We start from the raw sequence: 10688 nt of genomic DNA, 5'->3' as shown, positions 1-10688 counted from the left end.
TTTTCGATTATGTATTTTAGCTGGCCAAGTGCCGCCTAACCAGCGCAATTTCAGGCGCACTGTGGGCGGAATTCCCCGGTTAGCGCCCAAAAAAGACACTATTCCCCCCCTGCGATGACAATTGTCACCCTCAATATTTTTAGCTGCGACTTCGGAATCTGATCTAACTGTAAAGGAGCCTGGGCTCGAACGGGGTAAATGTTGCGGGGCCTGTGGTCAGGCAAAGGGCCCCTGAGTGTGAAGTGTTGAGACTGGCAGCTTCCAGGCCTGTGTGTTGGTGATGGAGGCTGCGTGAAAGTGTGTCTGGGGGTCAGGCCCCAGCCTGCTTACTGTTTTGCCTGACACTCTCCCACTTGCTCTGATGTTTTCTTGCCGAGGTGCCGAAAGCCTGGAGCCAGCATTTGGCCCACCCCATTGTTGACACAAGCCCAGCATCAAATTAGTTGCAGGTTTAGTCACCCGAGCTCGCAGCCTATCTGCTTCCAAAGAGAAACAGGGGGTCACTGGAGCCGGGGGGGGGGGGGTGCAGCAAGGTATAAAAGGAGAGAGACAGAGCAGCAAGATAGAGTCTTCTGTCGGTAGCCACTGTGGAATCAGCAAGAAGCATTGGCCAAGGAGATAGCAACAAGCCTCTGACATGGACAGAAGCAGACAGGCCGCAACCAGAGGCCACACCTGCCGCCGTGTGCAGCAGCCTAATGCAGACTGTGCCGAACACCCAGCACCTGCAGGGAGGTAAGATCCTGGTATCCACAGAAGGAACTTCGTTATTGTGTCTGATAATTCATTAATTTGAGTGAAGAAGTTTCAGTGCGTTCAGCTGTGTCACCATGGTAAACGGGCGGGTTCATTACTCCAACCTCAAAAGTTGCCTTTTAGAAGCACTCCCGGCCTTTTCTCATTATGAATGGTGTCGGTGAACAGGACTGACTGACGAGGAAGAGGTGACAAGTGGAGTTCCCTCAAAGTCTGTGCTGCGTCCTCACCTTATCACCAGGAATTCTCAATGACTCGGATGAAGGATTAGAGACTTGTTTATTGCAGTTTACTGAAGACATCAGGCTAGAAACAGAGACTTGTATATTGCAGTTTACTGATGATTCCAGGTTAAGAATAGAGACTTGTATATTGTAGTCTACTGAAGACATCAGGCTAGAAATGAAATGAAAATCGCTTGTCACAAGTAGGCTTCAAATTAAGTTACTGTGAAAAGCCCCTAGTCGCCACATTCCGGCGCCTGTTCGGGAAGGCTGGTACGGGAATTGAACCATGCTGCTGGCCTGCCTTGGTCTGTTTTAAAAGCCAGCTATTTAGCCCACTGTGCTAAACCAGCCCATTAGACACTTGTATAGTGCAGTTTACCGACGACACCAGGTTAAGAATAGAGAGTTGTCATCAGCAAACTGCAATATACACCAGGTTAGAAATAGTTGTATGTTCAGCATACCAGGCTAAGAACAGAATATTTTGTTAATGGTGAGAGACTGAGTGCTGTGGAGGAGCAGAGAGGGAATGTCAATGTACACAAACAACTATAAACTAGCGCGCAGGTACAAAACGTTATCAAAAAACCCAATGCAATGTTGGCCTTGATCTCAATGGATTGAAATACAAAAGCCAGGAGGTTCTACTGCAGTTTTTCAGAGTCTCAGGCAGACTCAATTTCGAGTAATGTTCACAGCACCTCAGGATTAACATATTTGTTTTTAAAGGGGATACTCCATAGATTCACCAGAATTATACCAGGGCTTTTGATGGTGGTGTAATGGTAATGTTGCTGAACTAGTAATTTGGAGGCCCCAGCTGGTGGAATTAAAATTCAGTTACATCTGGAATAGTCTCAGTAATGGTGAGCATGAAACTATCATCAATTGTAAAAACTCATCTGGTTCACAAATATCCTACAGGGGAAGAAATCTGCCATCCTTACCTGGTCTAGTCTGACTCCAGACCCACAGCAATCATAGAATTTACAGTGCAGAAGGAGGCCATTCGGCCCATCGAGTCTGCACTGGCTCTTGGGAAGAGCACCCTACCCAAGGTCAACACCACCACCCTATCCCCATAACCCAGTAGCCCCACCCAACACTAAGGGCAATTTTGGACACTTAAGGGCAATTTATCATGGCCAATCCACCTAACCTGCACATCTTTGGACTGTGGGAGGAAACCGGAGCACCCAGAGGAAACCCACGCACACACAGGGAGGATGTGCAGACTCCGCACAGACAGTGACCCAAGCCGGAATCGAACCTGGGACCCTGGAGCTGTGAAGCAATTGTGCTATCCACAAGGCTACCGTGCTGCCCCCTTAATGTAGTTGATTCTTAACTTCCTTTGGAAATGGCCTAGCAAAGCCACTCCATTCAAGTGCAATTATCTCCACATCCCATGAAAGAATTTTAAAAAAATAACAAAGTGACCACAACGGAGAGTCCAGAACATGAGAGTCCAATCTGAAAACCAGAGTGAAATCCGGATGCACTTTCCACACACTGGTGGAAATCTGGAATTCTCTCCCACAAAAGGTTGTGTTTGCCAGGGTGGTGAGGGTGAAATGAAATTGTTAAAAGGAAAATTATGGGTAAAGCTGTCCGAGGGATATGGAGCAAATGCAGGTAAATGGTGTTGAGGAATAGGCAGCCATGAATTATTTGAATGGCAGAACAGCCTCAAAGGGCTAATCTGGTCCTATACCTGTCATTACACAAAGTACATCCAGGGCCACATCTAACCGGGATCAGTTCTATTGATGAGCATAAAACCTGGTTGATTTCCCCCTTCTGACCCCCGGGTACTGAGTCCAATTGGTAATATGTCTGACTGTTGCCTAGAGTGGGATCCGCCATTCCAACCCAGGCTGGGGATTTAACCGGTGCAGCCCCAACTTACTGCTTTGATTGTCTCCACTCTTATCAGCTCTCTCCGACCAATGAACTCAGTCAATAAATTATAAACCAGTTTGCAGCTCGAGATAAAGTAGAGGGACGTCCATCGTGGGACAATTGCTGCTTACTCGCATGTTAAAAGTCTCGGTAGACAGGATCATGTCCATTGGGGAGCAGGGACAACCTTTTTGTTCACCTGAGGAGTCAGTCTGCAACTACTCTGTGTGCTGTGGAGACAGCTGCCTCCGAGGAAGTGTTGGTCTGTGCAGAAAGGACTTCTACTTGTATATCATCTTCTGTAACCTCCGGATGACCCAGAGCACTTTACAACCAATGAAGTACTTTTAGAGTGTAGACACTGCCGTCATGTAGGAAACGTGACAATTAATTTGTTCATGGCAAGATCCCACAAACAGAAATGTGATAAACACCAGATTATTAGCTGCAGTGAAGCAGATTGAGGGATAAATATTCAGGACACTGCTGAGAACCCACCTGCTCTTCTACAAAATGATACCTGTGCTACAAAATGATACCTGTGATCTTTAACAACCGCCTTGGTTTAACATCTTATCCAAAAGGCAATACCTCTCCGACAGCGCAGCTCTCTCTCCCTCACTAATTCCACTTGGTGTGTCAGCCTGGGTTATGGGTCTTTGTTCTGTGGAATGGGACTTGAACCCATGAGCTTTCAACTCGAAGGTTAGCACCCAACCCCCGAGCTACAGGGTGAAGGTTAGAACCGGCTCAGACAAGGATTATGTTCAAGACTCACTTTCTCGAATAAAACAATACTGCAGTCGAGTTTCCAGGCTCCTGAAAGTACTGAGGCCCCTCAAAACCTGCTCTGTCCCCTGTCCCAACCTTCACTCACCCTGTCTGTTGTGTTATTTTTGACAGCGCTGTTGGTATTTGGAGACCGTGGCTAATCACGCCCAAAGATATTGAAAAGCAACAACAAAGACAAATGGCAACAGTAAGTTTGTTCAGTGACACATTTCTTTGTCTCTCCATTCACCTGTTTGTTGTAGTGGCAGGACCAGAGTTCACAGATTCTCCAATGTTCTCTCCTTCTACCTCTCATTCTGATACAGCTCCTGCTCGTTCTTCAGGTGTCACTATGATATGTTCACCATTCATATTCAGTGAGCTAGACAGCTGGTTTGTGATGCAGAACAAGGCCAGCAGCGGGTTCAATTCCCGTACCAGCTGAGAATTCTGAATTCTCTACCTGTGTACCCGAACAGGCGCAGAAATGTGGCGACTAGGAGCTTTTCACAGTAGCTGGGCAGCACGGTAGCATAGTGGTTAGCACAGTTGTTTCACAGCTCCAGGGTCCCAGGCTCGATTCCCGGCTTGGGTCACAGTCTGTGTGGAATCTGCACGTTCCCCCCCGTGTGTGCGTGGGTTTCCTCCGGGTGCTCTGGTTTCCTCCCACAGTCCAGAGATGTGCGGGTTAGGTGGATTGGCCATGATAAATTGCCCTTTAGTGTCCAAATAGGTGAGGTGGGGTTCCGGGGATAGGGTGGCGGCATGGGCTTAAGCAGGTTGCTCTTTCCAAGAGCCGGTGCAGACTCGATGGGCCGAATGGCCTCCTTCTGCACTGTAAATTCTAAAAGAAACTTCATTGCAGTGTTAATGTAAGCCTACTTGTGCCAATGCAGATTATTTACATATTTGATCAGGATGAGCCTCACAGCTGAGTCAGAACCTGCCATTCGCCAATAGGACTGGGTGGTGATGAGAAACAAGAATCTTAATTTAAGTGTACAGCACAGAGCAGGAGAGCTAGCATGGCTGCTATTCAGCAGAGAATGACTGCGAGAAAGTCCCCATTTAGTACCCATCTCTGCATCACCCCAGATCCCAACCCACGCTGGAATCACACAGGGACTCTACTCTGTGCATCCCTTACAACATAGCTCATACAAAGCTCAGGAGGAATGCTCCGAATGGATGTGCGATGCCCTGCATGAGTGTGCCATATGAACAAGGAGCAGGAGTGGGCCATTCAGCCCCTCGGCTTTGCTTCACTATTTGATAAGATCGTGGCTGATCAGATAGTAACTTCAAATCTGCATCCCGCCTAACCCCTTGCTTACCAAGAGTCCACCTACATCTGCCTTAAACTATTCAGACTCGGAATATTCAGGCAGAGTTCCAAAGACTCATGACCCTCTGAGAGAAAATTTTTTCTCTCTGCTTTAAATGGGTGACCCCTTGTTCCCTAGATTCTCCCACAAGGACGGCATGGTGGCACAGTAGTTAGCACTGCTGCCTCACTGCTCCAGGGACTCTGGTTCAATTCCAGCCTCGGGTGACTGTGTGGAATTTGCCCTTTCTCCCTGTGTCTGCGTGGGATTCCTCCGGGTGCTCCGGTTTCTTCCCACAGTCCAAAGATGTGCAGGTTAGATGGATTGGCCAAACTAAATTGCCCCTTAGTGTCCAAAAGGTTAGGTGGGGTTACTGGGTTACAGGAATAGGGTGGAGCCATAGGCTTAAGTATGCTGCTTTTTCCCAAGGGCAGGTGCAGACCCAATGGGCCGAATAGCCTCCTTCTATGATTCTTTAAAAAAAAATTTAGAGTATCCAATTCATTTTTCCAATTAAGGGGCGATTTAGCATGGCCAATTCGCCTAACCTGTGCATCTTTGGGTTGTGTGGGTGAGTCCCATGCAGATTTGGAGAGTGTGCAAATTCCACACCGGCAGAGACCCGGGGTCGGGATTGAACCCGGGTCCATGTCGCCGTGAGGCAGCAGTGCTGTGACATCCCCTAAATTCTGCCACCCCATAAATTCTACGATTCTAAGAGGAAACATCCTCTCCACATTCACCCTGTCAAGATCCCTCCGGATCTTCTCAATCAAACCGTCTCTTGCTCTTCTAAACCCCAGCCGATACAAGCCTACCTGTCCAACCTTTCCTGATAAGACAACCCACCCAGTCCAAGTATTAGTTCGGTAACCTTTCAACAGCTTCTAACGTATTTACATCCTTCTTCAAATAAGGTGACCAATACCAGTACTCCAGATGTGGTCTCACTCGTACCGTATACAATTGAAGCATAACCTCCCTACGTCTGTATTCCATTACCCTCATAATAAATGGTAACATTCTATTACTATTAGCTTTGCTATTTATTTGCTGTATCTGTGTACTAGCCTGTTATGATTCATGCACTAGGACACCCAAGTCCCTCTGCATCAACGTGCCCAATATGGGTGTGTGATGTACCATATCTGTAAGACCATAAAGCAAAGATAAAGAATGTGGTTCTGAAGAGGAGTCCTATTCAACTCAAAAGTGTTAACTCTGGGTGCGATCTACCGGCTGTGTCACACCCGAATGGGAGGGCGACATGGTCGGTAGATACCAGGAGAGGCTTCCGCAGGCTTCCCGCCAGCAAGTATGCCTTGTAAGATCTACCAAAACTTGCTAGGCATTGCGATCAAGATCTCACCCACAATGGGCATGACCAAGCCTTGCGCTTCCAAGTCGTTTTTAAACCACTTTGACGTACTCACCTGGGTTCTCCCGGCATCTAAATGCCTCCCAGTGAGTCCCCAGCCGGGCGCCATTCCGTACAGGTCCACCAGGCGGAACGGCACCCGAGGGATCTCCCAGGTTATCGGAGGCCACTGGATGGTCAGGGAGAGGGCCTGGTGGCCCCCTGGCCCTTCCCCTGGAGCAGGCGCCTTTGCACTGCCAGGCTGGCACCTTGGTAGTGCTAAGGGTCAGGGCTTGAGGGACCTATGCCCCTGAAAGGAGCGTGGAGGGGCCAATGTGGGTGGGGGGGGAGGGCACAGGGTGGGAATGAAGGGGCCTCGTTTGGGGGGGTAAAGGTGGGTGTCCTGAAAAGGGGAGGGGCCAAAAGGGGATGTGGGGAGGCCTGAAAAGGGAGAGCCCTCAGCGACTCCATAGTGGGGTGTTATTACTGGGGGCGGGGGGGGGGGGGGGGGGGGATGCCCATATGTGTGGGGGATGACATTTCCCATGGGTGGGGTCTGTGGGAGATCCACAAGCTCACTTTGAGATCAGGGCACTCTTTCAAAATCTCTGACGAGCCAGTCTGGTCAGTGAGTTCAGCTCCCCAGTGATTAAAATAGTTCTGTGGGCTTGAGCGGGGAGAAACTCCCCAGGGCCCAAATATGTGACTAAGTGTGGTTAGATAACAGTGCGGAACTCACTGACAGAGCCAGTGGGAAACTCCCAGCAAAACCCGCCACAGATGACGCTCAGAAACATTTCCGTTAGATCACGCCCTCTGTTCCTCTTTCCCCTGATGCTGCTGGACTGGCTCAGTATTTCCAGCAGTTTTTTGTTTTTTTTTTGAAGCAGAATGTATTATTGATTCGAGTCCCAACATTCTACCCTTTCTGTTCCAGCTGACCCTCTCCGACATCGAGCAGCCCCAGCAAACACCGACTGCACACAAAGTCGCGGCATTCCGACACCCCGTCAAGTAAGTGCCTGATGGGAATTTGTTTGTGCAGCTGACTTTCAGGAGCAGCAAACTTTTGAGGAGCTAATATCCACTTAGCACATACATTTGGTGCCCTAGTTAAATATGACTGGCATCAGGGAACAGGGCAACACCTCCCAGAGAGCAAAAGGTAAATGGGCACCAAAGCAAAGAGGATGCTCGGACAGAGGAGCTGGGATTTAAGGAGAACCTTAAGTGGGAGAAACAGACAGAGATTTAGGGAGGGAATCCCAGAGAATGTGATCAAAGCTGTCAATGGTGGAAGGAAGGGAGGGAAGCAGAGACCGAGGAGGAGAGGGAAGGAGAAAGGGAGCGAAGGGTCGAGCAGAAAGGCGGGAGGGAGGGAAGGATTGCTGGGGGGAGTGAGGGGGGGGGGGGGGGGAGAGGGGGGGGAGGAGAGACGGGGAAGTTCAGTTGAGGTCACAATCCGATCAGCCATTATCTTATCAAGTGGCAGAGCAGACTCATGAAATGAGAATCGCTTATTGTCACAAGTGGGCTTCAAATGAAGTTACTGTGAAAAGCCCCTAGTCGCCACATTCCGGCGCCTGTTCGGGGAGGCTGGTATGGGAATTGACCCAGGCTGCTGCCCGCCTTGGTCTGCTTTAAAACCAGCGATTTAGCCAGCCCCTATCAAAGAGCCTATGGCCTCATCCCCCTCCTAAGTCCCATGTTCCTGTGACAATGAATGTGGCACCCTGGATGCACATTCTCATTACAAAGTGTTCCTATTTCTTTATAAATAATATAACAGTGGGAGGAAGGGCAAGGAAGAAGGGACAGAGAGAGGGAAGGTGACAGGGAAGAGGGAGGGAGGAAGAAGATGAAAGCGGTCCAGAGGGAAAGATGGACGGAGAAGGTGGGAGAGGAAAGGGAGGAGGACGGAAGAAGGGACCAGGGGAAGGAGAGAAGCACAAGAGAGCCGTGACAGAGGAACACCAGTGTTTCAGGGCAGTTGTGCAGCTGTAAGGAGAGGCACTACATCATGATGGGGGCTTAAATTGAAGGGATCGGAGGAGGGTTTGCAACAGGAACAATTAGTGAGGAAACATCCCCAGCTTGCCACCTGCCATCATTGGAAATAAAAATGTGGTCAAATCGGAGCATGTGAAATATTTAGACAATATTCTTTTTTTTTTCTCCCCACAGACTTCTCTGGCCCAAATCCAAATGTTTTGATTATTTATACGAAGATGCAGCTCATCTACTGGCAAATTTTCCAGTACAGGCAACAATCTCATTTTATCAGGAGAGTGACAGCGAATCAGAGAGCGAGGACAGCAATTAATCCAAGGCAGGATTCACTGTGCAAGGACACTAATATTGAACACAATTGTGGATGTATAGTAGATGCAGTACATGTGGCTGGTAGCATCTTACCAGCTGAAGATTGTTGGTCTCTATTCTGTATATTTACATATTAATTTATAAAGTAACTGTATTCATTTTGTATTTAAGATCTAATTAATTTTTTAATTTTGTAAATTACATTTTTAAAAATCACAACTGTGTCTTTTAGAATTTTTTTTTTTTTTTTTTTTTTGCTCTTTAAATGAATTCACCTGGAACTAGAGGACCATAGCCACTATTTCAAAAGGACAGTCATTTTGGTGGATTGGGCAGACAAGGGGCAGATGAAGTTCAATGAAGAGAAGTGTCAGGTGATTACTTTCAACAGGAAGAATGTGTAGAAGAGAATGTGGAGAAGAGAGTGTAGAACAAAGGGAGAAACTCTTAAAGCAGGAACAAAGGGACCTCGGTGTATATGTACATAAATTATTGAAGATGGCGGGGTACATTGAGAGAGCAGTTAATAAAGTATCTTACGTTTTATCAGTTGGGGCATTGAGTACAAGAGTAAGGAGATCATGTTGAATTTGCAAAAGAAAGATTGCGCAAGGTTACAGGGATAAGGCACGGGAGTGGGATGAGGTATCTTTCATAAAGGCAGTGCAGACTCGTTGGGCCAAATTACCTCTTTTTGCACTGTAAAGATTCGGCTCCCAATCTTTAATCATTGCCCCATGACCTCATGACTCCTGTTGCACAATGAGGTAAAGGTCAATGGAAATAAAGTGGGAGAGATGGTTAGCACAGTTGCTTCACAGCTCCAGGATCCCAAGTTTGATTCCTGGCTTGGGTCACAGTCTGTGCGGAGTCTGCATATTCTCCCTGTGTCTGTGTGGGTTTCCTCCGGGTGCTCTGGTTTCCCCCACAATCCAAAGATGTGCAGGTTAGGTGGATTGGCCATGATAAATTGCCCTTAGTGTCCAAAAAGGTGAAGTGGGGTTACTGGGTTACGGGGATAGGGTGGAGGAGTGGGCTTGAATAGGGTGCTCTTTCCAAGGGCCAGTGCAGACTTGATGGGCCAAATGGCCTCCTTTTGCACTGTAGATTTTATGTAAACCAGGCTGCTAATTCACTAGGACCCGATTTTGTACAATCTGAGTCAAAATGAGAAGCATTGTGCATGCAAAACAGACTGGGTTCAGTGGAGATGCACCCTACAGTCAAATAACAAAGGTGTCTATAATAATAATAATCTTTATTAGTGTCACAAGTAGGCTTACTTAACACTGCAATGTAGTTACTGTGAAAATCCCCTCCTCGCCACATACCGGTGCCTGTTCGGGTACACTGAGGGAGAATTTGGAATGTCCAATTCACCTAACAGCACGTCTTTCAGGACATATGGGAGGAAACCGGAGAACCCGGAGGAAACCCACGCAGACATGGGGAGAACGTTCAGACTCCGCACAGACAGTGACCCAAGCTGGGAATCGAACCCGCAACAGTACTAATCATTGTGCCGCCCACTGTGCTACCATGCCGTCCTAGTGTCTAGGACTAACAGGTGAAAAGTAGTCCATTGGGAATGATATCAAAGAGCCCCAGTTGCACCTCAACCAATAGGAGAACCAGGTTAAAAAAAATACCAAGAACCATTCCAGAAACTAGAGAAATGGAAATGTTGATGTCCAGCACCACCTTGTGGCAGATTGTTATATCACATCCATTCTCTCGGAAAGGAAATTGTGCTGCCATTGTACAGTGAAAAATGCTCTGCCACATTTATAGTCATGAGTTTTACAGCACAGAAAGTGGCTCTTCGTCCCATTGTGTCTACACCAGCCATCCAGTACCTCTCCTAATTCCATTTATCAGCACTTGGTCCGTAGCCTTGTACGCTATTGCATTTCAAGTGCCCATCGAAATGCTTCTTTAATGTTGTGAGGATCTCACCTCTACCACCCTTTTCAGGCACAGTTCCAGATTTCCACCACCTTCTGGATGAAGAGGTTTCCCCTCAAATCC

General features: G+C 47.8%; 1 protein-coding gene across 1 annotated transcript; it reads left to right on the top strand.

Moving 5' to 3' along the window:
* The first annotated feature begins 580 nt into the window (after positions 1–580).
* Positions 581–8825, top strand: LOC140429774 (protein ripply1-like). Its single transcript, XM_072517218.1, has 4 exons — positions 581–735; positions 3789–3864; positions 7276–7352; positions 8523–8825. Exons 1-4 carry the CDS (start codon positions 638–640, stop codon positions 8659–8661), a joined length of 390 nt encoding a protein of 129 aa, XP_072373319.1. The 5' UTR covers positions 581–637; the 3' UTR covers positions 8662–8825.
* The last annotated feature ends 1863 nt before the right edge of the window (positions 8826–10688 follow it).

The sequence above is a fragment of the Scyliorhinus torazame genome, chromosome 1 (genome assembly GCF_047496885.1).
Source record: "Scyliorhinus torazame isolate Kashiwa2021f chromosome 1, sScyTor2.1, whole genome shotgun sequence".
NCBI classification, from domain to species: Eukaryota; Metazoa; Chordata; class Chondrichthyes; order Carcharhiniformes; family Scyliorhinidae; genus Scyliorhinus; species Scyliorhinus torazame.
This window is presented reverse-complemented; position numbering and strand designations above follow the sequence as displayed.

Bases quoted from the DNA above. Each gene is read 5' to 3' on its own strand.
- LOC140429774 (XM_072517218.1), top strand. From the start codon at position 638: ATGGACAGAAGCAGACAGGCCGCAACCAGAGGCCACACCTGCCGCCGT. The intron at 3,865-7,275 runs GTAAGTTTGTTC...TTTCTGTTCCAG, and splicing joins AACAAAGACAAATGGCAACA to CTGACCCTCTCCGACATCGA. The intron at 7,353-8,522 runs GTAAGTGCCTGA...TTCTCCCCACAG, and splicing joins GCATTCCGACACCCCGTCAA to ACTTCTCTGGCCCAAATCCA.